This window comes from Oscarella lobularis, chromosome 12 (genome assembly GCF_947507565.1).
Source record: "Oscarella lobularis chromosome 12, ooOscLobu1.1, whole genome shotgun sequence".
Lineage (NCBI taxonomy): Eukaryota > Metazoa > Porifera > Homoscleromorpha > Homosclerophorida > Oscarellidae > Oscarella > Oscarella lobularis.
The window spans coordinates 1,391,902-1,416,403 of NC_089186.1; the positions used below are offsets into that span (position 1 = coordinate 1,391,902).

Here is a 24,502-nt window from a genome sequence, read left to right on the forward strand (position 1 = left end):
CTGGAGAGTTTTGTTGTTCTTTTCGAGAACTGCGTTGTTCTTTTCGAGAACTGCGATTTGCTTCTTGAGAGTCGCGATTTCCCCTCCGAGATCGTCGAATTTGTTGGAGACGCGCTCAAGCAGCACCGGTAATTGCTTCACGTATAGTATGAGGTCCGCCTGAAACGCTGAAGAGACGGTATCGTAACGGGCCAAACGCTCGCCGCACTCGATGAAGCGATCGACCTCTTCGGTGTCCCAAAACCCAAAACGGCCCTTATCGTACATGGACCTCATCACGATGGACGACAACGTAGCAGCATCGCGAACTTCAGCGGTCATTTACTCGCAAAATAACTGCGCATGTGCGATGACGTTGGGCAGAGACCCTGCTGTGAAATTCGAGCGTAGCTTCAGAAGACCTGTATCGATTGCAACGTTTTTTCACGCTGCTCGAACCAAAGCCAGCATTCTTGTGAGGGTATGATCTACAAAAAAAACAATTCATAAAAATTGATAAATGAGGCGAGACAAAATGTAAAAAACGCATAAAAACGGAGCAGGCTAATAACTAATAGGCGCTCGACGCCTTGTACGCCTTCTGAAGAGCCTCGTACGCCGACTGAGACGCTTCCAAAGCATCACCCACACTCCCCGAAATTGGTTCGGTATTAGCATCATTAGCCAAAAGCATTTCGTCTGGCTGAGAGAGACGAGTAGCTATTGCGTTGAAAGTGGGCCGTTTGTGGTAATCAGGATTCCTGTAGAGGTCATATCCTTCTGGTCACAAATCAAATCATACAGTGTTCTCTGCTCTCTTACCAGCACTCAATCATGAGATTGTAGATAGCATAAGAACAGCCCGGAGGTGGGGGAAGACGATAGCCAGTTTCCAGTCGGTCAATAACGGCACGGTTTTTCGTATGACCGTAGGGACGCTTTCCCACAGTCCAAATTTCATAGAGGACAATGCCGTAACTCCAGACGTCACTCGATGTCGAATACTTTCGAAAGCTGACGGCCTGCAAAACACGTAGGTATGCACTGTTGTAAGAGACGTAGGAGCTCGTTCACCTCAGGAGCGGTCCACCTGAACGGAATTTGTCCTCCTTTTGTGACGTAGTAATTGTCGTCAGCCAGGTCTCTCGATAAACCGAAGTCCGCAATCTAGCCAAGAAAATAAATAAATAAATAATGATAGCGTTTATGAAATTGAGCCAACCTTGCAAACTAGTTTTTCTCCGAGTAAAACGTTACGAGCCGCAAGATCCTTAATTAAACGCAGGCAATTTCTACATTAGAAAAACAATTTTTTGACATCTCTCACCCTGTGAACAAAGCATCGCTTGGCTAAGTATTCCATTCCTGCTGCTATGTCGCGAGCCATCTGCAGTAATTTCGAAGGCAAATCCAAAGGTAGCGTATCTTCGTTTCTATACACGAAGAAAGATTATTTATCTAATAAACCAATAGGCAGGTACTTACGCGATTGACTGCAAATATTGCTTCAAATCACCCTTCGGCAAAATTTCCAACACAACCATCAACTATTATACACGTTTGAATGAGAATACAGGAGCATGCAGAGCACCCAAGCACACATTACCGGCTTTCCAGTGAGAACGACACCGTGCATCACCACGACATTTCGGTGGTTAAACTGGCCCATAATTGCAGCCTCTTGAAGAAACTTCACCTTGTTCTCCTTTGACTCCGATTTCAAAGTTTTCACAGCCACCGCAATAGGGCATTTAGAATTCTTTTGAATGAAACTTAGAAGGCACAAGTTCAACTTTGTTATCATAACCTAACCTTAGCCTTCCAGATGCCTCTCTCAACCGTTCCAAATTGACTAAGATTAAATATAATTAATTAAACTACTACTTTATTTTTTAATAATATTAATACCCAGTTCCTAATACTTCTTTGAGCTCAACTGAAGACCTTTCCAAAACGCGAAACTTTGCAGCAGTGAACTGGTCGTACAACTTCTCTTCCGAAGTTGCCGGTTCCCAGTAAATATAACCTTTAGATTCCGAAATCACCTAAGATATTGCAGATATACTATAAATAAAAATAATCCCAACTGTCTTGCTTTTTGTTTGGCCTGAGCCTGAGCTAAGGTGACAGGTACTTCGTAGTCGTCCTGAGAGTCGAGGCCTTGGCATATGCGAGCCGTTTTCGGTTCAGTGATAACCTGAACCGGTTGGCAGTACTCGGAAGTCTCCGGTTCAGCGATAACCTGAACCGGTTGGAGGTACTCGGAAGTCGGCCTAGACAAGTTTTGAAACACGGAAGAATCCTGGTATTCATCATCCGACGGCACGCCTTCTAATTTGAACGGGGAAACACCGGCGTAACTTGGTGAGTGTATTCGTGAGCTGCGCAGCTCCAATTCCATAGCTAAATAGGATTTCGAAGACAACAGCAAAGAGCATCGCTACAACTTGCCTTGCTCTGTCACGGCGTACGCCTTCGACGATCTGCATTTTCGACACGCAATTACAGCTACAACGACGAGTATTGTAATAACGAGAACTCCTCCTCCCACCCCTATTCCGATGTACATAATCGGCAATTTAGAATCATTCAATGTCGAAGCAGAAATTTCCGTAACATCAGAGGTCGGGGATCCCTCGGTTGGTTGTACAGGTGTACTTGTCGTTTGGTAAACTGCTGTGGCTGAGACAGTAGTCGCAGAAATGGTAGCATCAGTAGTCGTAGTTACAGTATTCGAAGTCGTGGGAGACATTGTAGTAGCAGCCACGGAATACTCTGAAGAGACAGTAATCGAATTCGTTGGCGAGATCAGCGCGGTTGAGATGCTTGAAGTTATACGAAAATTTGAAAAAGTGGTCGAAGAAGCAGAGTCCAATACAACAGCCGGCTTCGAATTAGTACTGATTGAGACCACAGTTGCAGCAGTGGAAGTCGTAAGAGAAATTGAAGTTGCAGCAGTGGAAGTCGTAAGAGAAATTGAAGTTGCAGCAGCGGAATCTGCAGAAGCAGCAATAGTAGAATTTGTTGGAGAGATCGGAACGGTTAGAATGCTTGAAGTTGTGGAAGAAACTGAAGAAGCGGTCAGAAAAGCAGTCTTAAAAATTGCCGTTGTATCAGCCGGCTTTGAAATTGCGAAAGAAATTGTAGTTGCAGCAGCAGAATCTGCAGAAGCGACAGTAGTTGAGTTTGAGAAGATTGGTGCGGTTAGGATGCTTGAAGTTGTGGAAGAAGCGGTCGAAGACGTTTTCAAATCCTCAGTCGCTACAGCGAGATTTGAACTATTTGCAGTATTCGAAGTCGTGAGAGGAAAACTTGTGGTTGCAGCAGCTAAAATGAAGGCTGAACTCCTTGAATATGTTGATGAGACCGGAGCTATGATACTCGAAGTTATGAGCGGGACTGCAGCTGAAGAAGTGGCTGCAAAAGCGATCTCGGAAGCCGGCTTCAAAGCCGAAGTTGTAGCAGAGACCTCTGAGAAAAAATTAGAGTCCGTAGTCGCAGCATTCAAAGTCGTGAAAGAAGTTGTAGCTGCAGCAGCGGGATTCGTAGCCGAAGTCCTTGAGTTCGGTGAAGTTGACATCCTTGAAGTTGTGGTAGAAGAAGCTGGCTCTGAAGGCGTATGGGAAGCATTTGACGCTGTGGGCGAGACTGAAGAAGTATCTGACGTCGTGAAAGGTGAGTCCGAAGAGTTTGCAGACGGAATTGTACTTGCAACAGAGGTATTTGAAGTCGTAGGTAAGTCCGATGAGACCGTAGTTACAGCCGCAGTGCTAGGAGCTACGGTCGTAGGAGTTGCCGTAGTGGAAAGTTCCAGGCAGGCACCGTCCACTCGTCCACTGACAGGAGGAGAGTAGGTGGGTAAAGACATAGAAATGGACGGTTCTAAATGAACAAATAAAAAGATGTGTTTTCCCTTATGTTACAGCTTCTCACTAGGACAAAGACAATACGCCCACTCTTTCATTGCCAGACTTCCGTTGTTCTTTATTGAACACCATGGAGCGTCACGATCGAAAGCAGTGCACTCATAAAACCGCTTTCCTTTATAGATAAATGGGAAGACGCATTCGTCTCCGTTATTCGAGTCCCCATCACACACGAATTTTACAATGGGAACATCTGCAAAGCAAACCAAAATGATGCATCGCAAACCTTAAAATAACAATTGGGCAGTACCAGCAGTGCACTTGTCAACGTAGCAATTGAGCATGTCACCAGTTGAATTATAACACCACGGCTTTGACCTCGTTTGCGGATCAGGATTTCTGCAGTAGCTGTAATTGCCCAGGCCTGCTGCAGCGTTTTGAGATACGGGGAACGTTGTGAATCCACTCCACGTCGCACAACCGCTTTGCGTAATAAAACCCCTATACCCATACCCATTGTCTAGAGAGCTGTAGCATGTCGTGTCTAAAAGAAGCAGAAAGAAATGAAGAAAGAAAAGAAAGCGTTTCTAACGGCAATAGACCTACCCTTGCACTCGCCTATATCGCAGTAAGACCAATTAAGACATCCACCCGTGTCGTTCGTATAGCACCACGGCATCGTTCGATTCAGAGGATTACGACAATAAGAATGATTGCCCAAACCCGATTCCGGATACAAAGCTACCAAATTCGAGTAGGTGCTCAGCTCCGACCAGTTGAGACACGATTGGCCGTCCTTGCTAACGGAAATCGTCCCACGATAGTATATACCGCGATACAGAGACCGACGGCATTCTATAGAAAAGCATAAATAAGCATTTCGAGCGTCTCTCTCCCAAAATACCTCTTCCATGCGTAGATATACGTGCGTAACTCGACGTAACCAAGCCATTGTTAAGTGAAGCAGTGATGAAGAAAACGTAAGTAGATGACGGCGAAAGAAAACCAGTATGAGGAAGAGATGCATTTTGTATATCATCGGCAAAAATGAGATCAGATGACTTAACGGTCGATCCTGGGTAAACTCCGGAGTATTTTATCTCGTAAGACGTGTCATTCTTGACAATTGCCGGTGGTCCGGTCCAGCGAAATGTTCCTTCACCCGTGCTAGTGTTGTAGTCTAATTCCGGCGTCGGCCCACTAGATGAATCTAAAAGATGGTACGGCTTAAAAAACGCCAAAGAAACGAATTGAAATCCTATACCATCTTCTCCTGTGCGTACTACTATCCAATTACCAGAAACAAGGGCGCCTGATCTGCTTTTCACTGTGACTCGATACAAATATTCTAGAAGAGAAATTGAATGCGAAAACCCATTGTACTCGCCTAGAATTAAAACATACCTGTAAAAGCTTTGACTCCATTAGTGTCCGTTAGAGTTTCTATGCCTCTTCCTTCTGAACCAACGTGAAGCACTTGATCTATGCATGTTGGACCACCCCACGTAAAGTCTGGACATCCAGCAAAGCTGACGTTCAAGCTGGCGCTTCTCGCCTTTACATAGTCTAGTAGTTGTCCATTTACCTTGAAATCTGCCAAGCAGCCTCCAAAACTCGTCACGTTCACACCATATCCAAGCGCTATGTTTTCCATTGGCGATGAAAGTTCCATGCCTCCAAGATAAAAGTTCTCCATAATTTCAGACGAATACGTTTGGACGTTGGTTATTTTGGAAGAGGTGTTGTATGCAACGCCGTCGACAGTAACGACAAAAAACGCGGTGTCTATTGCCAAGGTGACTGTGTGCCAGGCGCCGTCACACAAGCTCACTGTTCTTGGCCGAACGCGAACAAGGAAAGGCCCACCTGATGAACGGCGGCCTTTTCTGTACCTCAAATCTAAGCCATTGATGCGTGTTTCAACAAAGAGAAATTCGAAAGTATCGTCGCTGCAAGCGGCAAGAAGAAGACCGTTTGGCCAACTCGTTCGCATTCGAAAACTGAATTGAAGCTGGCCGCTCGGAGAAGACGATAGACTTAGTTCGACGTAACCCGCTCCTCGGAAATGCATCCCGTTCTGAACAGCGGGTGGACAGCCATTGGTGCTCGAGCGGACGTTCTCATAGCTCTCGTTTTTGAGTAAATCAAAGGATTTGTTGTCATCCAATTGACTCACATTCATACATCCGATGAACCCGTCGCTTTGAGACAAAACGCTAGATTTGACTTTCTGTGTTGGAGAGACTCCTCCAACGTAAACAGTGTCCACATCGACATCAATGTTACTGCCGTCGCCATCGTCTGCAGATGCTAAAATTCCATCAACAATAAGTTTGAGAGTTTCCGAATCCTTGTCTCTCTTCTCCGCCTCTACCGCATGAAACTGACCATCATTCAACGTTGCTGCTGCGATAACATATACAGAGCCGTCATCGCTTTTAACCGCGAATTTCAGCATCCCATTCGTCAGCTGAAGGTATGTATACGATGACCAGTCATCCTTGAAAGCAGCAAAGAGTAGACCATTTAGAGCTGACGTTCGAAATGTTAGTTTTGTCTTGAATGTCTTTCCGCCATCAAAAGAATCCTTGGAAATTTTGATGTAGCCAAAGCCTTCAAAAGATAACCCAGCAACAGCACTTGGTTGACTTGCGGGAACGTATCTTCTCTCTACAACGTATTTCGTTTCACTGTCTTCTTTTGAGTGCTTTTGCCACTCGAGTTGAACTGATGAATTAGTCACTCTCAGCGGATGAAGGTGACGGTCGCCCTGTAAGCCTTTAACAATAATTATTTAATTAATTAGGAAACGAGCTGCTCAGCTGAAAAATATATGTACCTGGAAAACAGGTGTAGGATACTTTTAGAAGCATGATGTTGCCTGAGCACATCGTTCCAAAAGTAACTTCAGAAGGCTTTAACTGGCAGTCGCTCTTAGACTGACATGCCGTCTTCGCAACATCAATAGCGCTGGAAGAAAACAAATCTATATACTAAGCATGTCTTGTAAGCTACACTAGATTTTACGTCGACGAGGTGCAATGGGGAGTCACTGGAGTCTTTGTCCAACAGTCGGTTACTTTCTCAAACGTGGCGGAAGTAATCGCTATTATTTGGCTCTTACATTCGATGTCTACGCTCTTTCTATAGAGAGACACGCACTGACTCAACACTATCGCACTATACATAACTGCTCTTACGGGCCAAGGATCCCGCTACAGGCTGTGAGGGTCGCCGACTTTGTTTCTAAGGTAGAACGTGACAAGGTGCACTTAGTTCTGAAAACTGCGGCACTCTAGATAGAAACCAAACCTTTGCAGCAGCAAAGAAGCGCTATCACGGCAATTTGAATGATCATTGTGCGACGTGTGGGTCGTGTGGCCCAGTGTCTGGTGATGTCTCGTGCCAGATTGAGAAGATCTCTACGGACGAGGAAATGACTCGTTTGAGAACGTCAAGGATTATTCTCGAGTTGAAATGGAGAGTAACGTTGCCCACAACCGCCGCCTAAATGCAAATGTCGTTTCATAAAACTCGCCTTGAGGCGGGGAAGCTGGTCTCATCGAAGCTTTCGCTTTCGAGAAACTCTTCTGTTTTTGCCCTTTCTAGCAAACCATACTTGCTACGATTAATGCTTTCCTGTAATTCGAGGCACATCAGAGAAGAGTAGGACATTTGTGCCAAAGATTTGATTTTACCGTAGGAGACTCGGAGTTGAACTAGAGAGTCGACAAAACTGACGCGCCAGCCATGCAAAAACGTACGTAGTCGACAGCGAAAGAAAGGCATAAATCCTTGACAACTGCCGGCAGTCCGGTCCAGCGAAATGTTCCTTCACCCGTCCTATACCGTCGTGTTTCAACTCTGGCGTCGGTGCACTAGAAGTCTCTAGAAGATAAGTTCAATTAAGATTAACGTCAATAAACTAATTTGACTACAGTGCTATCTTCTCCTGTACGTATACTATCATAGATACTATTCTAGCATGTATGGTACTATTACCCATTTACCGGACACAAGGGTTCAACTGTGACTCGCCTGTAAGTCGATACAAATACAATATTTTGAGGAGCAGGTGCTCAAGTGTACGATACTCTCAGTAACATTGAGCCTGATCAGGCACCTGAGCACATTGTTTCAAAAGCAATGTTAGAAGTTCTTAGCAGGAAGTAACTCTTAGACTGACATGCTGTCTTCACAACATATATAGCTCCGAAACAGAACTAATTATCTTACCAAGTATGCTCTTTTACAGCTAGTCCTTGGCTAACTCGGTCTCACCTCAACGAGCAGATAGGAGGAGTCATGGCAATTTATATTGCTATTGCATTCAATCCTCCTATAAAGAGGTGTGTTTTTAGATACACCCACCCCTAAAACTGCTTAAAAAATTAATTAACTTTCAGAAAGAATGCGTTCTCTTTGACGTCGAACGCAATCGGCACGTCACCGACGGCGATGACGAGATTCCCGTTGGGGATTGGATAGAGATTCGACGGTTCGATGAAAATCGCGTTCATCGCGAAATGGGCGAATCGGTTCGATGCTGCTGCAAAATTCGAGCGTGCACACCGTCGTGCTGGCGAGAAGAAAAGTGAATAGGAAGTGATTTCGCGGGCTGACGACAGTCATTGCAAATGATACTTACGTATCGAATTAATTACATTTGAACGTATGAGACCACAGGGGAAGTAGAGCCAAAGGCAAAGCAAGGTCCCTAACCGTTGGACATGACTTGAATATCGACATGACACCGCATAAGGTATAGAATAAGAAGCCGGGATGTTTTCTGGAAGAAAAACGATATGTACGTCTCGGAGAATATAAACAAATGAGGAGAGCGAACCTAAGGCGAATGGCTAAGGGCATTGTGTAGAGAAAGACGTTGATTTGGAAGACCCATACAAAGAAGGAGTAAAAGTGTTCCATGAAAAAAGTACCAGAACAGACCGACGTTGGGAGTCAGATCGGTCACAGCTAGACTAAAGAGAAGAAAATCGAAATAGAACAGTTACACGAGGATTCAATTTATATGAAGCCGTAGACTGATTGAACGTAGTCCCACGAGCCGGATATGTAATAGAAAGTGAAGTTGAGAAAGGCAAATACGACGACAAAAGGCAGAATCACTCGAATCGCAGATTTCACGTAGGATCATTTCATAATCTGGTCCATAAACAAAAAATAAATAAAAAGCTTGCTGCTTTCATATATGATTGAATACCTGATAGTCAATTAAAATTAGTGGAGCAACAAGCATCACTGGATACAGTGAGAGGTACGTCGCAAGAGCCAGAAAACCGGCGGCGAAACCGGATTTCCCTACAAACGATTCCCAAACAATTAATTCATTAATATACGTGTTCACGTGATCACCTTTCAGTATGAACAAATATGCAAAGACTATCGAAGCACTATTAAATAGTGAACCAGACCGGCCAACACAGGTAAGAAGAGCACAGCGACTCAATCCATATCTAGTATCACCTAATAACTCAATGATTATTTAACAATCTTGCTCTTACAAAGCAGCCAGTTCAATAGGCAGCAGCAATGAGAATCCGATCGACGCCCCTGGCATAGAAAGGGACTTCACGTTTCTGAGTCTCAAGCTAAGTAATATTTAATCAATAAAATTTATTGAACGTTTTGACGGGTGGTTACTAGTATCTTCTGATGAATTTTAGCTATTTCTACGAGAGCGACATCAATGAGCTACACGTGTAGTGACGTCAGAATTTGACCGTGTTTGCACGTCATCCAAATTTACTAAAACAGATACGCTGTCGAGAAGGGCGCGTAGTGTGAGAACACTTGAAACAGAAGAAAGAAATGTGAAGCTTGATTACGAATTTTCAATTTTTCAATTCCTGGTGCACCGTGTCGCCGTCGTCAAATGATTCAATAATGATACAAGACATATTTCTACACTGTCTCTATCAATGGTACTGATCTTACGAATACTCAGACTATCCAACAGACACTTTAGAGTTTGACTCATATATGGTTCCTACATCAGATTTAGAAAGTGGGGATTTAAGATTATTAGAGGTGGATAATAGACTAGTCGTGCCAATACAAACACAAGTAAGAGTGCTAGTGACTGGGGCGGACGTAATACATTCATTTGCAGTACCGTCTGTACACTGTACGAACGTTGTGACAAGATAGACGTTTTCGCTTTTCGTTCGTCTACTTTCAAAGCGGGCGTCAACTTGAAGAATTCTCGAAGATAGACGAGATCGTTTAGCAGCGAATCGTCGACGGTCGAATGCGCGTTCGCGTCAAACCTCGCGAAGCGCTTCGTCACGAAGTTCAGATAAGCGCCCGGAAGCGTGAGTTGGCTCTTGTTCGACGTGATCTGGTTCCCTGGTCGCGTTGGCGCGATGAGACACTTCGAGTTTGTTCGCGGGATCGTGCACAATACCTGTTTGGCGTAGGAGATCTGTAAATGGCAGCGTTTCGTCTGTCCGATTCCATCGTGTATACGGGAGTCGTGGTGGATCTCGTGTTCTATTGTGGCACCAGCTAAAAATAGTTTCCCAATAATGACTTTCGAAATATTCAATGTTGAAAACAGTGTCTGACCGAAGAACTTATAAAAAAGTTGACGACACTAATAAAGCCATTACAAAGCAGAAAGATTACACTAATACAATTCTAAGTATTTCTTTTTGATTGCTCCATGGGTCACACCAACCTCCTTGAACCACTGTAGAAGCTTTCTCACTGTTGGTGTTTCAGTTCTTAGCTTCCACGTTTCTAGCACTTTTATCATGCGAGAGACGTTCCCATTAGTTCGTTCACGAATTTCTTCAACTGTGTTAGTGTCAGTTAGCAGACATCCAATTTCTTCCCACTTGGTTGGAGCGACGACGGCGCACGTCTTCACCAAATCGGCCGATACTGAATCGTTATCAGTCGGAAACAAGCCTGATGACACAATTGCATATAATGGAGATAGAATCAATTCTAAAAACATGACCTTCACAGGGAGATGCCAAACGATCAGTGACAACTCGGCTTGCCATCTGAAATACAAGAGATGTCAAAGATACACCGTTGCGGAAACCTTCCGTCATACTTCTGCTGAATCCTCCGACTCAACCGCTACTCTATAATGAGACGTTGTCAGACGCTTTGCACAAGGAATAGTTAGCTAAATAGAAAGAGTAGAACGTAACGTCTGAGAATATATATAAGAATACTTTAGTTGGATCTCTTCTCTTTCGTCTGCTTGGGCCTTGGACTAATGACATTGCCTCAGGATTAGATACTTGGCGCTAAAATGAACAACTTCAAATATCGGATTTATGAATCACATTCGGTATAAATACCTCCTCTTCTCCTGTGATAGCCAAGTCTCTCACAGACAAATAATGTCTTTTCGGTCGATCAGAAAACAGCTGGTCATTCATAGCATTCTTCCTGATCTTCTGATCTACTTTACTAGACAAATAAATCGCTGGATCTTCATCGAGTTGTTTGAGATGAGTACTGTCTAAATAGAACCAGTTGAGGAGCACTCCTGGACTTCTTTCTTCGCACACTTCGACGATCATCTCTTTCAGTTCGTTTAGCATCTGCTTCGCCAATTTATGACACGCTGTTTGACTCGACCAGCGAATAATGACGTCAATGCAGCAGTGGCTTTTTTTTATTCCCAGTGTGACAAGACATTCGACCACTTTGTCGTCGACGATTTTCACTAGTTTGACGCCGTCCTTCCACGCCTCATAACTCGTGTCTGCCATGCGAGAAGATCGAGATTGAAAGACGACGAACGACAACGGCAATATGATATCGACAGAATTTGCACATTCATATCGCATACCGCGATACACGTTCAGCATCGGATTTTCAACCCAAGCGTCGCCAGGAATTGAATCTTCGAGGAGAGCCGGAATCTGATAGAACACCGGAATGTGTCTGGACCGAATGCATAGTTCCAGGTAAAGAAGAATTTCCGTCGCTTCGTTGGCTGTCACCGAAAACGGAGACGGAGTGTCCTTGTGCTTGAGGTAGTTTTCGAAAGCCCTTAGAGCCGACTCAATGTCTTGCCTTGTTACCATGCCAGGCTTGGCAGTCTTCAGGCCGAAGGGAAAGTAGCGCGGAGCCAGAAGTGGACCAATCACATTGCTACAGAGCCAAAGTGGCCGGAGACAAATTCGAGGACCGAGATTAACAATCTATAGGATGAAGATAAGACTATAGTACAAAAAGTAATTTTCTGTACTCACTATTCCGGACGAATCGAGGTATTCAATAGAAATTTTGCTTTCTTCCTCTGTCAAAGAAAAGTCGGTTTCTCTGTCATCGTCAGATTCCGTGTTCTCATCAAAGCGTAAGACTTTTTCAGCCCACTCCTTGAACTTTTCTGAGGTCATAAATGGAGATTCGCTCTCCTCGTTCGAAATACGAAGTTTCTCTTCAATAGCGCGACATAGTTTGGGCACGCCATCAGCTGCCTGTGAAGAAGCAAAGTGTCAATGTAAACAATGCGACTCTAGCTGTGTCACTACCTCGAGCATTTCTTCATGAACTCTTTTCAGTTTGCGTCTGCAGTCAGCCATGCGCACCGAATAGCACCCGTTGCAATCCATTTCAAGTACGTCGACAATCTTAAACATGTCTTTAAATTCTTCCTGAAGAATTTCAGCGACGCGTTTCAGCTGGAAGCTTGCTTCTGTTCCCTCCTCCTCTCGGCAGTCTATCACGTTGCCAATAATGAGAAGACGAAGCCGTGACCTTAGGTGTGATGGAAGCATGCGTAGTGCCGCTTTGACGAAGGCGCACCAATAGCGTCCGATTTCTAGAAGATATACTTCCGGTGTCATCCTTTCTCCTTCTCGAAAGCGAAGCACGAGAACGAACATCGTATTGGACGGTCCAAAGAAGAGACCGTGTGCGCTGTGGAAGGTCGGTTGGGCACCAAAGTCCCATATCGATCCTTTGCCCACTCCCGGAATTTGACCGCTCTTAATGGCAACGCCGGCTGTGCGATCTTCCGGTTTAATTGGAGGAAGATTGAGTTGAAGAAGAGAATTGACGAACGTCGTCTTTCCAGCCATTTCACTGCCAAATACGCACACTTTGATCGAATCCGGACGAGCCTTTTCCTGTCGAAGAACGGAAAATCGAGCGGCGTCCTACGACATAGTGAACCTCTGGGGAGGACTGATTACAGTCTAACTAGTAGCGTACGTAATGCTGTCGAAGACGCATTCTCAGTTCACCAACTGCCAGTTGATAAGGCGCCGTTCCGTACTAAATTTCACATTTATAATAATTCCTCTGAAAAGAAGATGAAAACGCGTCACCCTGTCTCTGCACGTAGCGTCAATACCCTTCTCAATCAAAAGATCAATGGCTGGCACGTTAAAACGCTCGCACTTCTTTGCAATCAGATGCAAGGCATTGCGGCTCACCTATGAAGATAGGAGTAGAATACGGAATCAGCAGTGAGAAGTCTGACGAACTGAATCTTTTGCGGTGACATCAGCTCCCAGTTCAAGAAGCTGTCGAATAGCAAAGAGAGGATAATCAACTTCTTTACATGCGTGCAACAAGGGCGTCATTCCGAGCTATAATCGCAGAAATTCCTTAAATAATCTGGAATAGGTGTCATAAGAATGCTACCTTATTAACAGAATTGATATTCATGCCCTTCTCAATAACAAGATATTGAAGAACGTCTTTCAATTCGCCTTTAGAAATTGAGCATTCTTTGGCAGCTACTTTTTCCCATTTATCTTCATCAAAGTCATTTAAGATATCTGCATCTTCAAACCTGTACCCAATGGCATAAAACAAGACCGTCCTTCCTTCCTAAATAAACGAAACGTTGATTTCTCCCAAGGTCGACAGCAAAACGTACTTCATCTGTCATGAGACATTCAGCTCCTTTTTCACTCAGGTAGCGCACTTTCAATAGACGGTCACTGTCACCTTCATACGCGCGCATAAGAGGCGTAATGCTATCCTAGAGATGATGCAAAAATAATGTATCACATGAGATATTTTTTACCTCGTTGACGCTATTAATAGTAGCGTTGTGTTCTACGAGCCATTTCACTGCAAAAAAGCTTCCCTTCTCGCAGGCAAAATGCAGAGGAGTATCCAACTATTAATTTAAAAAATTTGAACATGTAGCAAACAACGGACAGCATGTACCTCTGCATCAGTAGCGTTGACGCTCATTTCCTTGACATACACAAGATGATGAAAAACCTCGCACGCTTCTTCACACGAAGCAAATTGAATTTGGGCGCATAAAAACTTAAAAAACAAAGTGTGCAATATATATGTCTATTGCCAGCTAGACTGTTGACGTCAATCTGTTACAATAGCACGCGGTGAAACATCACAGCCACGCTCTTCCAAAAGGAGCATTTTCTTCAATGTGTCGACAGAACTTTGACAGACAAGCTCATACAGCTCTGTTCCAATCTAAGAAAGAAATGTTGGTGCAATCATCTAAAATAAATTCCATGTTATGCTTCTACATTAGCACCGTGACTGATGAGCCATTTCACTCCAAAGATGCTTCCATCCAAGCAGGCACATTTCAGAGGAGTCCTTTTCAACTATCATTTAGATATTCTTCTCACATGTAGCAAAACAAGAGCACATCATATACCCCCTCGTGAGTAACGTTGACGCTCATTCCCTTTTCATTAACAAGATAATGAAAAACTTCGTGAGCTTGTTCCGATGACGCAAATATATTTTCAGCCGCAAAACACTATAAAACAATGAATTTTATATCCAGAGTGTTGATGTAAATCTGTTACAATGTCATATGGTTCAACATCACAGTCATGTTCTTCCAGATAGAGCATTTTCTTCATTGTGTCAACGGAACTTGCACAGGCACAAGAATATGGCGTACGTCCCCACTAAAAAAGAGTGATGAATGCAATTATTGGAAATCAATTCCAAGTCATACCCCCCTGTCTTTCGCGTAGACATCTGCACCATGACTGACGAGCCATTTAACGCCAAAAATATTTCCCCACTTGCACGCACAGTGAAGTGGGCGGAGTCCACCCTTCATCCACGCATCAATTAATTTACCAATCTAAAACGTATTCATACCAATTCTGCTTCCTTTTCAATGCCTTCCTTTTCTTGTACAACCAAGTAGCTGAGCCACTCATCTGCTTTCTCCGCCGTCTCAAATTCTCTTCCAGCCACAAGGTGAATAGCGTGTAACCATTCGTACTCGCGTACGTAGCCTTCCTAAAAACGAAACACAATCGTGAGCAGCGCTCAATAAATGAGATCTTTATATACCTGCTCAAGTCGAAATCCTTTTTCCGACGAGAGAAACTTCTTCAGTTCATCGTACTGCCATTCGTTGGTTATCGTGATCAATCGTTCGATAGTCGAACTAGCAGACGATGTCATCTTAGTGATTCAACAGCGTTTTGCGACGAAAACGACTCTGAACGACGAGTGAGTGACGACTCACGGCCCGACTCACGGGCGGTCTCTTGGACCCACGCGCATGCGCAATCACGACTAGACTTTATGTCTGATCTTTAATTACGTCATTTTCACTAATCCAGGCCTCCCATCCACTTCCGGTATATAAAGCCCCTCCCGAAGATCATATTCCCTTCGCAAAAACAGTATCGTTCAGAAGTAAGATCTCAAGGATCCAGCCCGTTGCTTCGTCTAACGCGCGCGAACGCGTTAGTCTCCACAACAGGCTGACAGCACGTGCCTCACGTGAAGCCGTTGGGCCAATCACCAGCGAGCATTGCACATTCCTACTTCTGCTCTGTGATTTGTCAGTTGCCAGTCACGTGGTATTGTTACTCTGACAACGCATCACACGCAGTGTAACAGTGGCGCGTTGTCAGAGTAACAATACCACGTGACTGGCAACTGGCAAATCACAGAGCAGAAGTAGGAATGTGCAATGCTCGCTGGTGATTGGCCCAACGGCTTCACGTGAGGCACGTGCTGTCAGTTGGGTCCAGCCTGTTGTGGACAGTGTTGTGGCAGGGATAGGGTTGTGGAGACTAACGCGTTCGCGCGCGTTAGACGAAGCAACGGGCTGGATCAGAGGGCTGGATCCTCGAGCCTAGATCTAAACACACAAGAAAGTAAACCACAAGTTTAGAATGACACTATTTCCTACTTGAGCCAACGAGTAAACAAGAGTAGAGGAAAAGAAAAAATTCGCATTCGCATTTCCAGCGTAGATCCACATATGCCAAAAGATTGGTCCTATAACGACTGCAAAAAGAAACATAGATCCAGCCAGAAAACTATATCTCATATCTAGAAAGAAAATACCATTGCAAATGATACTTATATATCGAATTAATTACATTTGAACGTATGAGACCACAGGGGAAGTAGAGCCAAAGGCAAAGCAAGGTCCCCAACCGTTGGACATGACTTGAATATCGACATGACACCGCATAAGGTATAGAATAAGAAGCCGGGATGTTTTCTGAAAGAAAAACGGTATGTACGCCTCGGAGAATATAAACAAATGAGGAGAGCGAACCTAAGGCGAATGGATAAGGGCATTGTGTAGAGAAAGACGTTGATTTGGAAGACCCATACAAAGAAGGAGTAAAAGTGTTCCATGAAAAAAGTACGAGAACAGACCGACGTTGGGAGTCAGATCGGTCACAGCTAGACTAAAGAGAAGAAAATCGAAAATAGAATAGTTACACGAGGATTCAATTTACATGAAGCCGTAGACTGATTGAACGTAGTCCCACGAGCCGGATATGTAATAGAAAGTGAAGTTGAAAAAGGCAAACACGACGATAAAAGGCAGAATCACTCGAATCGCACATTTCACGTAGGGGCATTTCATAATCTGGTCCATAAACAAAAAATAAATAAAAACTTGCTGCTTTCATATATGATTGAATACCTGATAGTCAATTAAAATTAGAGGAGCAATAAGCATCACTGGATACAGTGGGAGGTACGTGGCAAGAGCCAGAAAACTGGCGGCGAAACCGGATTTCCCTACAAACGATTCCCAAACAATTAATTCATTAATATACGAGTTCACGTGATCACCTTTCAGTATGAACAAAAATGCAAACACTATCGAAGCACTATTAAGTAGTGAAGAAGAGCACAGGGATTCAATGCACATCTAGTATCACCTAATAACTCAATGATTATTTAACAATCTTGCTCTTACAAAGCAGCCAGTTTAATAGGCAGCTGCTCGTCTTGACTAATGAGAATCGGATCAACGCCTTTAGCATAGAAAGGGGCTTCAAGTTTCTGAGTCTCAAGCTAAATAATATTTAATCAATAAAATTTATTGAACTTTTTGACGGTCTGTTACTAGTATCTTCTGATGAATTTTAGCTATTTGTACGAGAGCCATTGCTATGGCGACGTCAATGAGCTACACGTGTAGTGACGTCAGAATTTGACAGTATTCGCATATCATCTAAATTTACTAAAAACAGATACGCTGTCGAGAAGGGCGCGTAGTGAGAAAACGCTTGAAACAGCAAAATGATCAATGGGGTCGAAGAAAAAATGTGAAGCTTGATTACAAAATTTTCAAATTTTAATTGCTTGCCTCGTGCACCGTGTCGCCGTCGTAAAATGATTCAATAATGATTCAAGATATATTACTACGCTCTGTCTCTCTACTTTGAGTCTGACATGTGTGAACGTTGACACGATAAACGACATAGAGTGTCTTTCAAAGTAGCCAATCCTTCAATTTGTCCCACCGGAATCTTCCTCGCCTATTCATCAAAAAAAAGACGAATAATAAAATTCAAATCGAATACAGTAGTATTCCCTACAGATAAAGATTCGAGTGACGAGAAACCAGAAATATTGACGTCAGAACTTCCATCTTTGGAAACTCCCTCCACCTACGCGAAAGAAAAAAAATGATCGGAAGACGAGAAGACCTTTTCGCTTTTCGTTCGTCTAGAGTAGAACCTCGGCTTTCGGACATTCTGCGATTTCGGACGTTCGCACAGCAAATCTAACCAACCGATTCTGGCTTCCTATGGCGCATTTTAAAGCCCAATCCCTGCCAGGAAGATGTGCTTGAGCGCGAATCAATAGACCAAACCCTCGTGATTTTATAAGAAGATTAGCGCGCGCAGGTCAAAACCTCCGCTTTCGGACAACGGTATCGCTTTCGGACACGTAGGCGTAGCTCATTCAAATTTTAATGTTTCGCCAAGAATTTTTTTTCACAGAATACTCTATCATAGAGCTTTCGAACGCAGTAAAGCTTTAGCTAAATGGTCAAGTCTATCGCCTGCTAAAAATCGACGAACGTACCGACATCGCACCTCGGTTTTCGGACACCAGTTATTCCGTTTGCAAAGGCCAAATCCGTTTCTAAAGCACTACTCTGAATTTTCTGTAAGGTATTTGAGACGAATTTCAAAAGCTGATTGAAAACGAGTAACAATGCTAAGCAATTGGGCGGTTTACTGCCGCAAAATGCATTTCTCGGGTTTGCTTTAGTAGCAATAAAACTAAAAATAGCAACGAAAATACCCAAACTGGTACAGAAGCAAGCGGTGCGAAGAAAAAGTCACCCTAAAACTTCGTTTAATAAAAAATATGCAGTTTGTTCAAACCTTATCGTAGTGTCTTCTTATGGTATATTGCCAAGAGCTCATGATCAGGCTACGTCAAGCTGCGTTTAATATTTTATTAATATGCGTTCTAAGAATTTTAGTTTGAGTGCTCCTATATAAAGATCAAATTTTAGATTCTTGGTATCACACTCTGGCTGTGATACCTTCATGAAACTCGATTTTGCTAAAAATATACTTGCTCTACTTAGGGAAGAGCACTCCAGAGACAGATACTGTAAAAAGGCGTACTTTTACTGAATGTTTCTGACGTTGCCATTAATATCAGCACGGCAAATGAATTTGGCGTAAAGTACTGTATGCGACAGATTTTTCAATAAAACGAAGTTTTAGGGTGACTTTTTCTTCGCACCGCTTGCTTCTGTACCAGTTTGGGTATTTTCGTTGCTATTTTTAGTTTTATTGCTACTAAAGCAAACCCGAGAAATGCATTTTGCGGCAGTAAACCGCCCAATTGCTTAGCAAAATTACTCGTTTTCAATCAGCTTTTGAAATTCGTCTCAAATACCTTACAGAAAATTCAGAGTAGTGTTTTAGAAACGGATTTGGCCTTTGCAAACGGAATAACTGGTGTCCGAAAACCGAGGTGCGATGTCGGTACGTTCGTCGATTTTTAGCAGGCGATAGACTTGACCATTTAGCTAAAGCTTTACTGCGTTCGAAAGCTCTATGATAGAGGATTCTGTGAAAAAAAATTCTTGGCGAAACATTAAAATTTGAATGAGCTACGCCTACGTGTCCGAAAGCGATACCGTTGTCCGAAAGCGGAGGTTTTGACCTGCGCGCGCTAATCTTCTTATAAAATCACGAGGGTTTGGTCTATTGATTCGCGCTCAAGCACATCTTCCTGGCAGGGATTGGGCTTTAAAATGCGCCATAGGAAGCCAGAATCGGTTGGTTAGATTTGCTGTGCGAGCGTCCGAAATCGCAGAATGTCCGAAAGCCGAGGTCCTACTCTACTTTCAAAGCGGGCGAAGAATTTCTCGAAGATAGACGAAATCGTTTTGTAGCGAATCGTCGACGGTCGAACGCGCGTTCGAGCCGAGCCACGCGAAGCGCTTCGTCACGACGTCCAGATAAGCGCCCGGAAGCGTGAGTTGGCTCTTGTTCGACGTGATCTGGTCTCCTGGTCGCGTTGGCGCGATGAGACACTTCGGGTTTGTTCGCGGGATCGTGCACGATACCTGTTTGACGTAGGAGATCTGTAAGCTGGCGAATGGCAGCGTTTCGTCTGTCCGATTCTATCGTGTATACGGGATTCGTAGTGGATCTCGCGTTCTATTGCGGCACCAGCTAAAAATAGTTTCCCAATAATTACTTTGGAAATATTCAATGTTGAAAACAGTGTCTGACCGAAGAACTTATAAAAAAGTTGACGGCACTAATAAAGCCATTACAAAGCAGAAAGATTACACTAATACAATTCTAAGTATTTCTTTTTGATTGCTCCGTGGGTCACACCAACCTCCTTGAACCACTGTAGAAGCTTTCTCACTGTTGGTGCTTCGGTTCTTAGCTTCCACGTTTCTAGAACTTTTATCATGCGAGAGACGTTCCCATTAGTTCGTTCACGAATTTCTTCAACTGTGTTAGTGTCAGTTAGCAGACATCCAATTTCTTCCCACTTGGTTGGAGCGACGACGGCGCACGTTTTCACCAAATCGGCGGATACTGAATCATTATCAGTCGGAAACAAGCCTGATGACACAATTGCATATAATGGAGATAGAATCATTTCTAAAAACCTGACCTTCACAGGGAGATGCCAAACGATCAGTGACAACTCGGCTTGCCATCTGAAATACAAGAGGCTGTCAAAGATAAACCGTTGCGGAAACCTTCCGTCATACTTCTGCTGAATCCTCCGACTCAATCGCTACTCTGTGATGAGACGTGGCCAGACGCTCAGCACGAGAAAAAGTTAGCTAAAGAGAAAGAGTTTAAAAACGTCGCAGCATATACACGAGAATACCACATCGGGAGCTCTTCTCTTTGGTCCGCTGGGGCCCTGAGATGCAAACATTGTCTCCGGATGAAAGACTGGACGCTTTTATAAAATAAACAATTACATTGATTCTCACCGAAACGCATTCAACCTAAATACCTCTTCCTGGATCTCTCCAGTAATAGCCAAGTTTCTCACAGAAGAAAAAAACGTCTTTTCGGTCGATCAGAATGCAAAAAGTCATCGATAGCCTTGTTCCTGACCTTCTGATCTACTTTACTAGACGAATAAATAGCTGGATCATCGTCGAGTCGTTTTAGATGAGTACTGTCTAAATAGAACCAGTTGAGGAGCACTCCTGGACTTCTTTCTTCGCACACTTCGACGATCATCTCTTTCAGTTCGTTCAGCATCTGCTTAGCCAATTCATGACACGCTGTTTGGCTCGACCAGCGCATAATGACGTCAATGCAGCAGTGGCTTTTTTTAATTCCCAATGTGACGAGACATTCAACTACTTGGCGGCCGACAATATTCCTTAGTTTGACGCCGTCTTTCCACGCCACGTGACTCATCTTTCCCATACGAGAAGATCGAGATTGAAAGATGACAAACGACAAGGGCAATATGATATCGACAGAATTAGCACATTCATACCGCATACCGCGATACACATCCAACATCGGATTTTCAACCCAAGCGTCGCCAGGAATTGAATCTTCGAGGAGAGCCGGAATCTGATAGAACCCCGGAATGTGTCTGGACCGAATGCATAGTTCCAGGTAAAGAAGAATTTCCGTCGCTTCGTTGGCTGTCACCGAAAACGGAGACGGAGTGCCCTTGTGCTTGAGGTAGTCTTCGAAAGCCCTTAGAGCCGACTCAATGTCTTGCCTTGTTACCATGCCAGGCTTGGCTGTCTTCATGCCGAAGGGAAAGTAGCGCGGAGCCAGAAGTGGACCAATCACGTTGCTACAGAGCCAAAGTGGCCGGAGACAAATTCGAGGACCGAGATTAACAATCTATAAATGAAGATAAGACTATGTAGTTAAAACACGGGATTCTGTACTCACTATTCCAGACGAATCAAGATATTCAATAGAAAGTTTGCTCTCTTCTTCAGTCAAACAGACGCTAGTTTTTTCGCGAAGCATCATGTCGTCATCAACGCGTAAGACTTCCTCCGCCCACTCCTTGAATTTTTCTGAGGTCATAAACGGAGATTCGCTCTCGTCGTTGGAAATACGAAGTTTCTCTTCAATAGCGCTACACAGTTTGGGCACGTCATCGGCTGCTTGTGAAGAAAAACAAAGTGTCAATGGAAACAATGCGACTCTGTGTCGCTACCTCGAGCATTTCTTCATAAACTCTTTTCAGTTTGCGTCTGCAGTCAGCCATGCGCACCGAATAGCTTCTGTTGCAATCCATTTCAAGTACGTCGACAATCTTAAACGTGTTTTTAAATTCTTCCTGAAGAATTTCAGTGACGCGCTTCAGCTGGAAGCTTGCTTCTGTTCCCTCCTCCTCTCGACAGTCTATCACGTTGCCGATAATGAGAAGACGAAGCCGTGACCTTAGGTGTGGTGGAAGCATGCGTAGTGCCGCTTTGACGAACGCGCACCAATAGCGTCCGATTTCTAGAAGATATATTTCCGGCGTCATCCTTTCTCCTTCTCGAAAGCGAAGCACGAGAACGAACATCGTATTAGACGGTCCAAAGAAGAGACCGTGTGCGCTGTGGAAGGTCGGTTGGGCACCAAAGTCCCATATCGATCCTTTGCCAACTCCCGGAATTTGACCGCTCTTAATGGCAACGCCGGGTGTGCGATCTTCCGGTTTAATTGGAGGAAGATCGAGTTGAAGAAGAGAATTGACGTACGTCGTCTTTCCGGCCATTTCACTTCCGAACACGCACACTTTGATTGAATCGGGGCGCACCTTCTCCTGTCGAAGGACGGAAAATCGAGCGGCGTCCTACGACATAATGAACCTCTCGGGAGGACTGATTACAGTCTAACTAGTAGCGTACATAATGCTGTCGAAGATGCATTCTTAATAAACCATTTCGAGCCAGTTGATAAGGCGCCTTTCCGTCCTAAATTTCACGTTTATAATAAATCTTCTGAAAAGAGGATTGAACACGCGTCACCTTGTCTCTGCACGTAGCGTCAATACCCTTTTCAATCAAAAGATTAATGGCTGGCGTGTTAAAACTCCTATTCGCCACTGCACACAGATGCAAGGCATTGCGGCTCATCTATGAAGATAGGAATAGAATACGGAATCACCAGAGAGAAGTCTGACGAACGGAATCTTTTGCGGTGACATCAGCTCCCAGTTCAAGTAGCTGTCGAACAGCGAAGAGAGGATATTGAGATTGATTACATGCGTCCAACAAGGGTGTCATTCCGAGCTATAAACGTAGAAATTCCTGAAATAATCCGGAATAGGTGTCATAAGAATGCTACCTTATTAACAGAATTGATGTTAATGCCCTTCTCAATAACAAGATATTGAAGAACGTCTTTCAATTCGCGTTCAGAAATTGAGCATTTGACGGCAGCTATTCTTTCGCATTTATTGTCATCATCTTCTGTCAATATGCTCTCTGTGAAATAATCATGAAAGAAGTAGTTGATGGCATAAAACAAGGCCGTCATTCCTTCCTAAATAAACGAAACGTTGATTTCTCCCAAGGTTGACAGCAAAGCGTACCTCATCTGTCATGAGACATTCAGCTCCTTTTTCACTCAGGTAGCGCACTTTCAATAGATGGTCACTGCCACTTTCACACGCGCGCATAAGAGGCGTAATGCCATCCTAGAGATGATATAAGAATAATGTATCACATGTGATATTTTTGACCTTTTTGACGCTATTAATAGTAGCGTTGTGTTCTACGAGCCATTTCACTGCAAAAAAGCTTCCCTTGTCGCAGGCGCAATGCAGAGGAGTATCCAACTAATATTTTATCAAAATGTGAACATGTAGCAAACAACGAACAGCATGTACCTCTGCATCAGTAGCGTTGACGCTCATTTCCTTGACATACACAAGATGATGAAAAACCTCGCACGCTTCTTCAAACGAAGCAAATTGAATTTGGGCGGATAAAAACTTAAAAAATAAAGAGTACAATATATATATGTCTATTGCCAGCTAGACTGTCGACGTCAATCTGTTACAATAGCACGCGGTGAAACATCACAGCCACGCTCTTCCAGAATGAGCATTTTCTTCAATGTGTCGACAGAACTTTGACAGACATCCTCATACAGCTCTGTTCCAATCTAAGAAAGAAATGTTGGTTCAATCATCTGAAATGAATTTTATGTTATGCTTCTACATTTGCACCGTGACTGATAAGCCATTTCACTCCAAATATGCTTCCGGCCAAGCAGGCCCATTTCAGAGGAGTCCCTTTCCACTATCATTCAGATATTCTTCTCGCATGTAGCAAAACAAGAGCACATCATATACCACATCGTGAGTAACTTTGACGCTCATTCCCTTTTCATTAACAAGATAATGAAAAACTTCGTGAGCTTGTTCCGATGATGCAAATTTATTTACAGCCGCATAATACTATAAAACAATGAATTTTATATCCAGAGTGTTGATGTAAATCTGTTACAATGACATCTGGTTCAACATCACAGCCCTGTTTTTCTAGACAGAGCATTTTCTGCATGGTGTCAACGGAGCTTGCACAGGCATGAGAATATGGCGTACGCTCCCACTAAAAAAGAGCGATGAGTGAAATTATTGAAAATCAATTACAAGTCATACATCGTCACAACCGTTGACATCTGCACCGTGACTGACGAGCCATTCAAAGCCAAAATTATTTCCCCACCTGCACGCACAGTGAAGTGGGTGGAGTCCACCCTGCATCCACGCATCAATTAATTTACCAATCCACAACGTATTCATACATAGAATGATTTCTTTTCAATGTCTTCCTTTTTTTTGTACAACCAAGTAGCTGAGCCACTCATCCGCTTCCTCCGCCGTCTCAAATTCTCTTCCAGCCACAAAGTGAATAGCGAAGAACCATTCGTCATCGCCTTCCTAAAAAACGAAACACAATCGTG

At 43.7% G+C, this 24,502-nt stretch overlaps 3 protein-coding genes, 2 long non-coding RNA genes and 1 pseudogene across 7 annotated transcripts; 1 reads left to right on the forward strand and 5 right to left on the reverse strand.

The window, feature by feature from the left end:
- Window positions 1–353: 353 nt before the first annotated feature.
- LOC136194181 (uncharacterized) lies at window positions 354–8,999 on the reverse strand. 3 transcript variants are annotated; one of them, XM_065983240.1, is made up of 26 exons: window positions 8,692–8,999; window positions 8,246–8,634; window positions 8,127–8,184; window positions 7,544–7,733; window positions 7,384–7,484; window positions 7,158–7,267; window positions 7,046–7,091; window positions 6,873–6,989; window positions 6,685–6,815; window positions 5,250–6,623; window positions 5,110–5,193; window positions 4,750–5,055; window positions 4,452–4,700; window positions 4,156–4,389; window positions 3,913–4,098; window positions 2,431–3,861; window positions 2,075–2,382; window positions 1,888–2,024; window positions 1,792–1,831; window positions 1,586–1,738; window positions 1,465–1,526; window positions 1,307–1,412; window positions 1,202–1,249; window positions 1,054–1,146; window positions 802–1,001; window positions 354–740 (listed from the first exon to the last, which is right to left on the reverse strand). In XM_065983240.1, exons 6-26 carry the CDS (start codon window positions 7,201–7,203, stop codon window positions 551–553), a joined length of 5,541 nt encoding a protein of 1,846 aa, XP_065839312.1. In that variant the 5' UTR covers window positions 7,204–7,267; window positions 7,384–7,484; window positions 7,544–7,733; window positions 8,127–8,184; window positions 8,246–8,634; window positions 8,692–8,999; the 3' UTR covers window positions 354–550. The 3 variants fall into 3 exon arrangements, with proteins under 3 accessions (XP_065839312.1, XP_065839310.1, XP_065839311.1); XM_065983238.1 differs by having other exon boundaries at window positions 7,158–7,484; XM_065983239.1 differs by having other exon boundaries at window positions 7,158–7,484; window positions 7,544–8,184.
- On the forward strand, window positions 7,260–9,299 carry LOC136194209 (uncharacterized). Its single transcript, XR_010671540.1, has 4 exons — window positions 7,260–7,486; window positions 7,549–7,885; window positions 8,101–8,194; window positions 8,252–9,299. It is a non-coding gene; the product is annotated as an uncharacterized lncRNA (long non-coding RNA).
- Window positions 9,300–9,426: 127 nt separating this feature from the next.
- Window positions 9,427–10,342, reverse strand: LOC136194208 (uncharacterized). The gene is made up of 4 exons (XR_010671539.1): window positions 10,273–10,342; window positions 9,982–10,214; window positions 9,510–9,855; window positions 9,427–9,457 (listed from the first exon to the last, which is right to left on the reverse strand). It is a non-coding gene; the product is annotated as an uncharacterized lncRNA (long non-coding RNA).
- A 38-nt stretch (window positions 10,343–10,380) lies between these two features.
- LOC136194194 (death-associated protein kinase 1-like) lies at window positions 10,381–15,320 on the reverse strand. The gene is made up of 21 exons (XM_065983263.1): window positions 15,141–15,320; window positions 14,943–15,086; window positions 14,794–14,895; window positions 14,639–14,743; window positions 14,485–14,589; window positions 14,351–14,431; window positions 14,190–14,294; window positions 14,019–14,123; window positions 13,873–13,968; window positions 13,723–13,827; window positions 13,485–13,673; window positions 13,325–13,429; window positions 13,166–13,273; window positions 13,050–13,112; window positions 12,368–12,994; window positions 12,086–12,313; window positions 11,183–12,034; window positions 11,054–11,128; window positions 10,930–11,004; window positions 10,831–10,876; window positions 10,381–10,778 (listed from the first exon to the last, which is right to left on the reverse strand). The coding sequence occupies exons 1-21, from the start codon at window positions 15,252–15,254 to the stop codon at window positions 10,495–10,497; spliced, it is 3,714 nt and encodes a 1,237-aa protein (XP_065839335.1). The 5' UTR covers window positions 15,255–15,320; the 3' UTR covers window positions 10,381–10,494.
- A 539-nt stretch (window positions 15,321–15,859) lies between these two features.
- Window positions 15,860–19,721, reverse strand: LOC136194204 (phosphatidylinositol glycan anchor biosynthesis class U protein-like; annotated as a pseudogene).
- Window positions 19,722–19,780: 59 nt separating this feature from the next.
- On the reverse strand, window positions 19,781–24,411 carry LOC136194197 (putative ankyrin repeat protein RF_0381). Its single transcript, XM_065983265.1, has 20 exons — window positions 24,344–24,411; window positions 24,198–24,264; window positions 24,043–24,147; window positions 23,889–23,993; window positions 23,755–23,835; window positions 23,594–23,698; window positions 23,421–23,525; window positions 23,274–23,369; window positions 23,124–23,228; window positions 22,877–23,074; window positions 22,717–22,821; window positions 22,558–22,665; window positions 22,438–22,503; window positions 21,756–22,382; window positions 21,482–21,702; window positions 20,571–21,430; window positions 20,439–20,513; window positions 20,317–20,391; window positions 20,217–20,262; window positions 19,781–20,164 (listed from the first exon to the last, which is right to left on the reverse strand). Coding segments are annotated over exons 1-15 (1,959 nt in total). The 5' UTR covers window positions 24,346–24,411; the 3' UTR covers window positions 19,781–20,164; window positions 20,217–20,262; window positions 20,317–20,391; window positions 20,439–20,513; window positions 20,571–21,430; window positions 21,482–21,618.
- Between the last annotated feature and the right edge of the window lie 91 nt (window positions 24,412–24,502).

Coding starts and splice junctions, on each gene's coding strand:
- LOC136194181 (XM_065983240.1), bottom strand. CDS start 7,203: ATGATCATTCAAATTGCCGTGATAGCGCTTCTTTGCTGCTGCAAAG. Junction 5,194..5,249: donor TGGAGTCAAAGCTTTTACAG/GTATGTTTTAAT, acceptor TTTCTCTTCTAG/AATATTTGTATCGAGTCACA. Junction 1,527..1,585: donor TCGTTCTCACTGGAAAGCCG/GTAATGTGTGCT, acceptor CGTGTATAATAG/TTGATGGTTGTGTTGGAAAT.
- LOC136194197 (XM_065983265.1), bottom strand. Junction 23,526..23,593: donor ATGTTTCACCGCGTGCTATT/GTAACAGATTGA, acceptor TTATTTTTTAAG/TTTTTATCCGCCCAAATTCA. Junction 23,075..23,123: donor AATGTCTCATGACAGATGAG/GTACGCTTTGCT, acceptor TCGTTTATTTAG/GAAGGAATGACGGCCTTGTT.
- LOC136194194 (XM_065983263.1), bottom strand. CDS start 15,254: ATGACATCGTCTGCTAGTTCGACTATCGAACGATTGATCACGATAACC. Junction 13,969..14,018: donor TCAACGCTACTGATGCAGAG/GTACATGCTGTC, acceptor TTAAATTAATAG/TTGGATACTCCTCTGCATTT. Junction 13,274..13,324: donor ATGTCACCGCAAAAGATTCA/GTTCGTCAGACT, acceptor CTATCTTCATAG/GTGAGCCGCAATGCCTTGCA.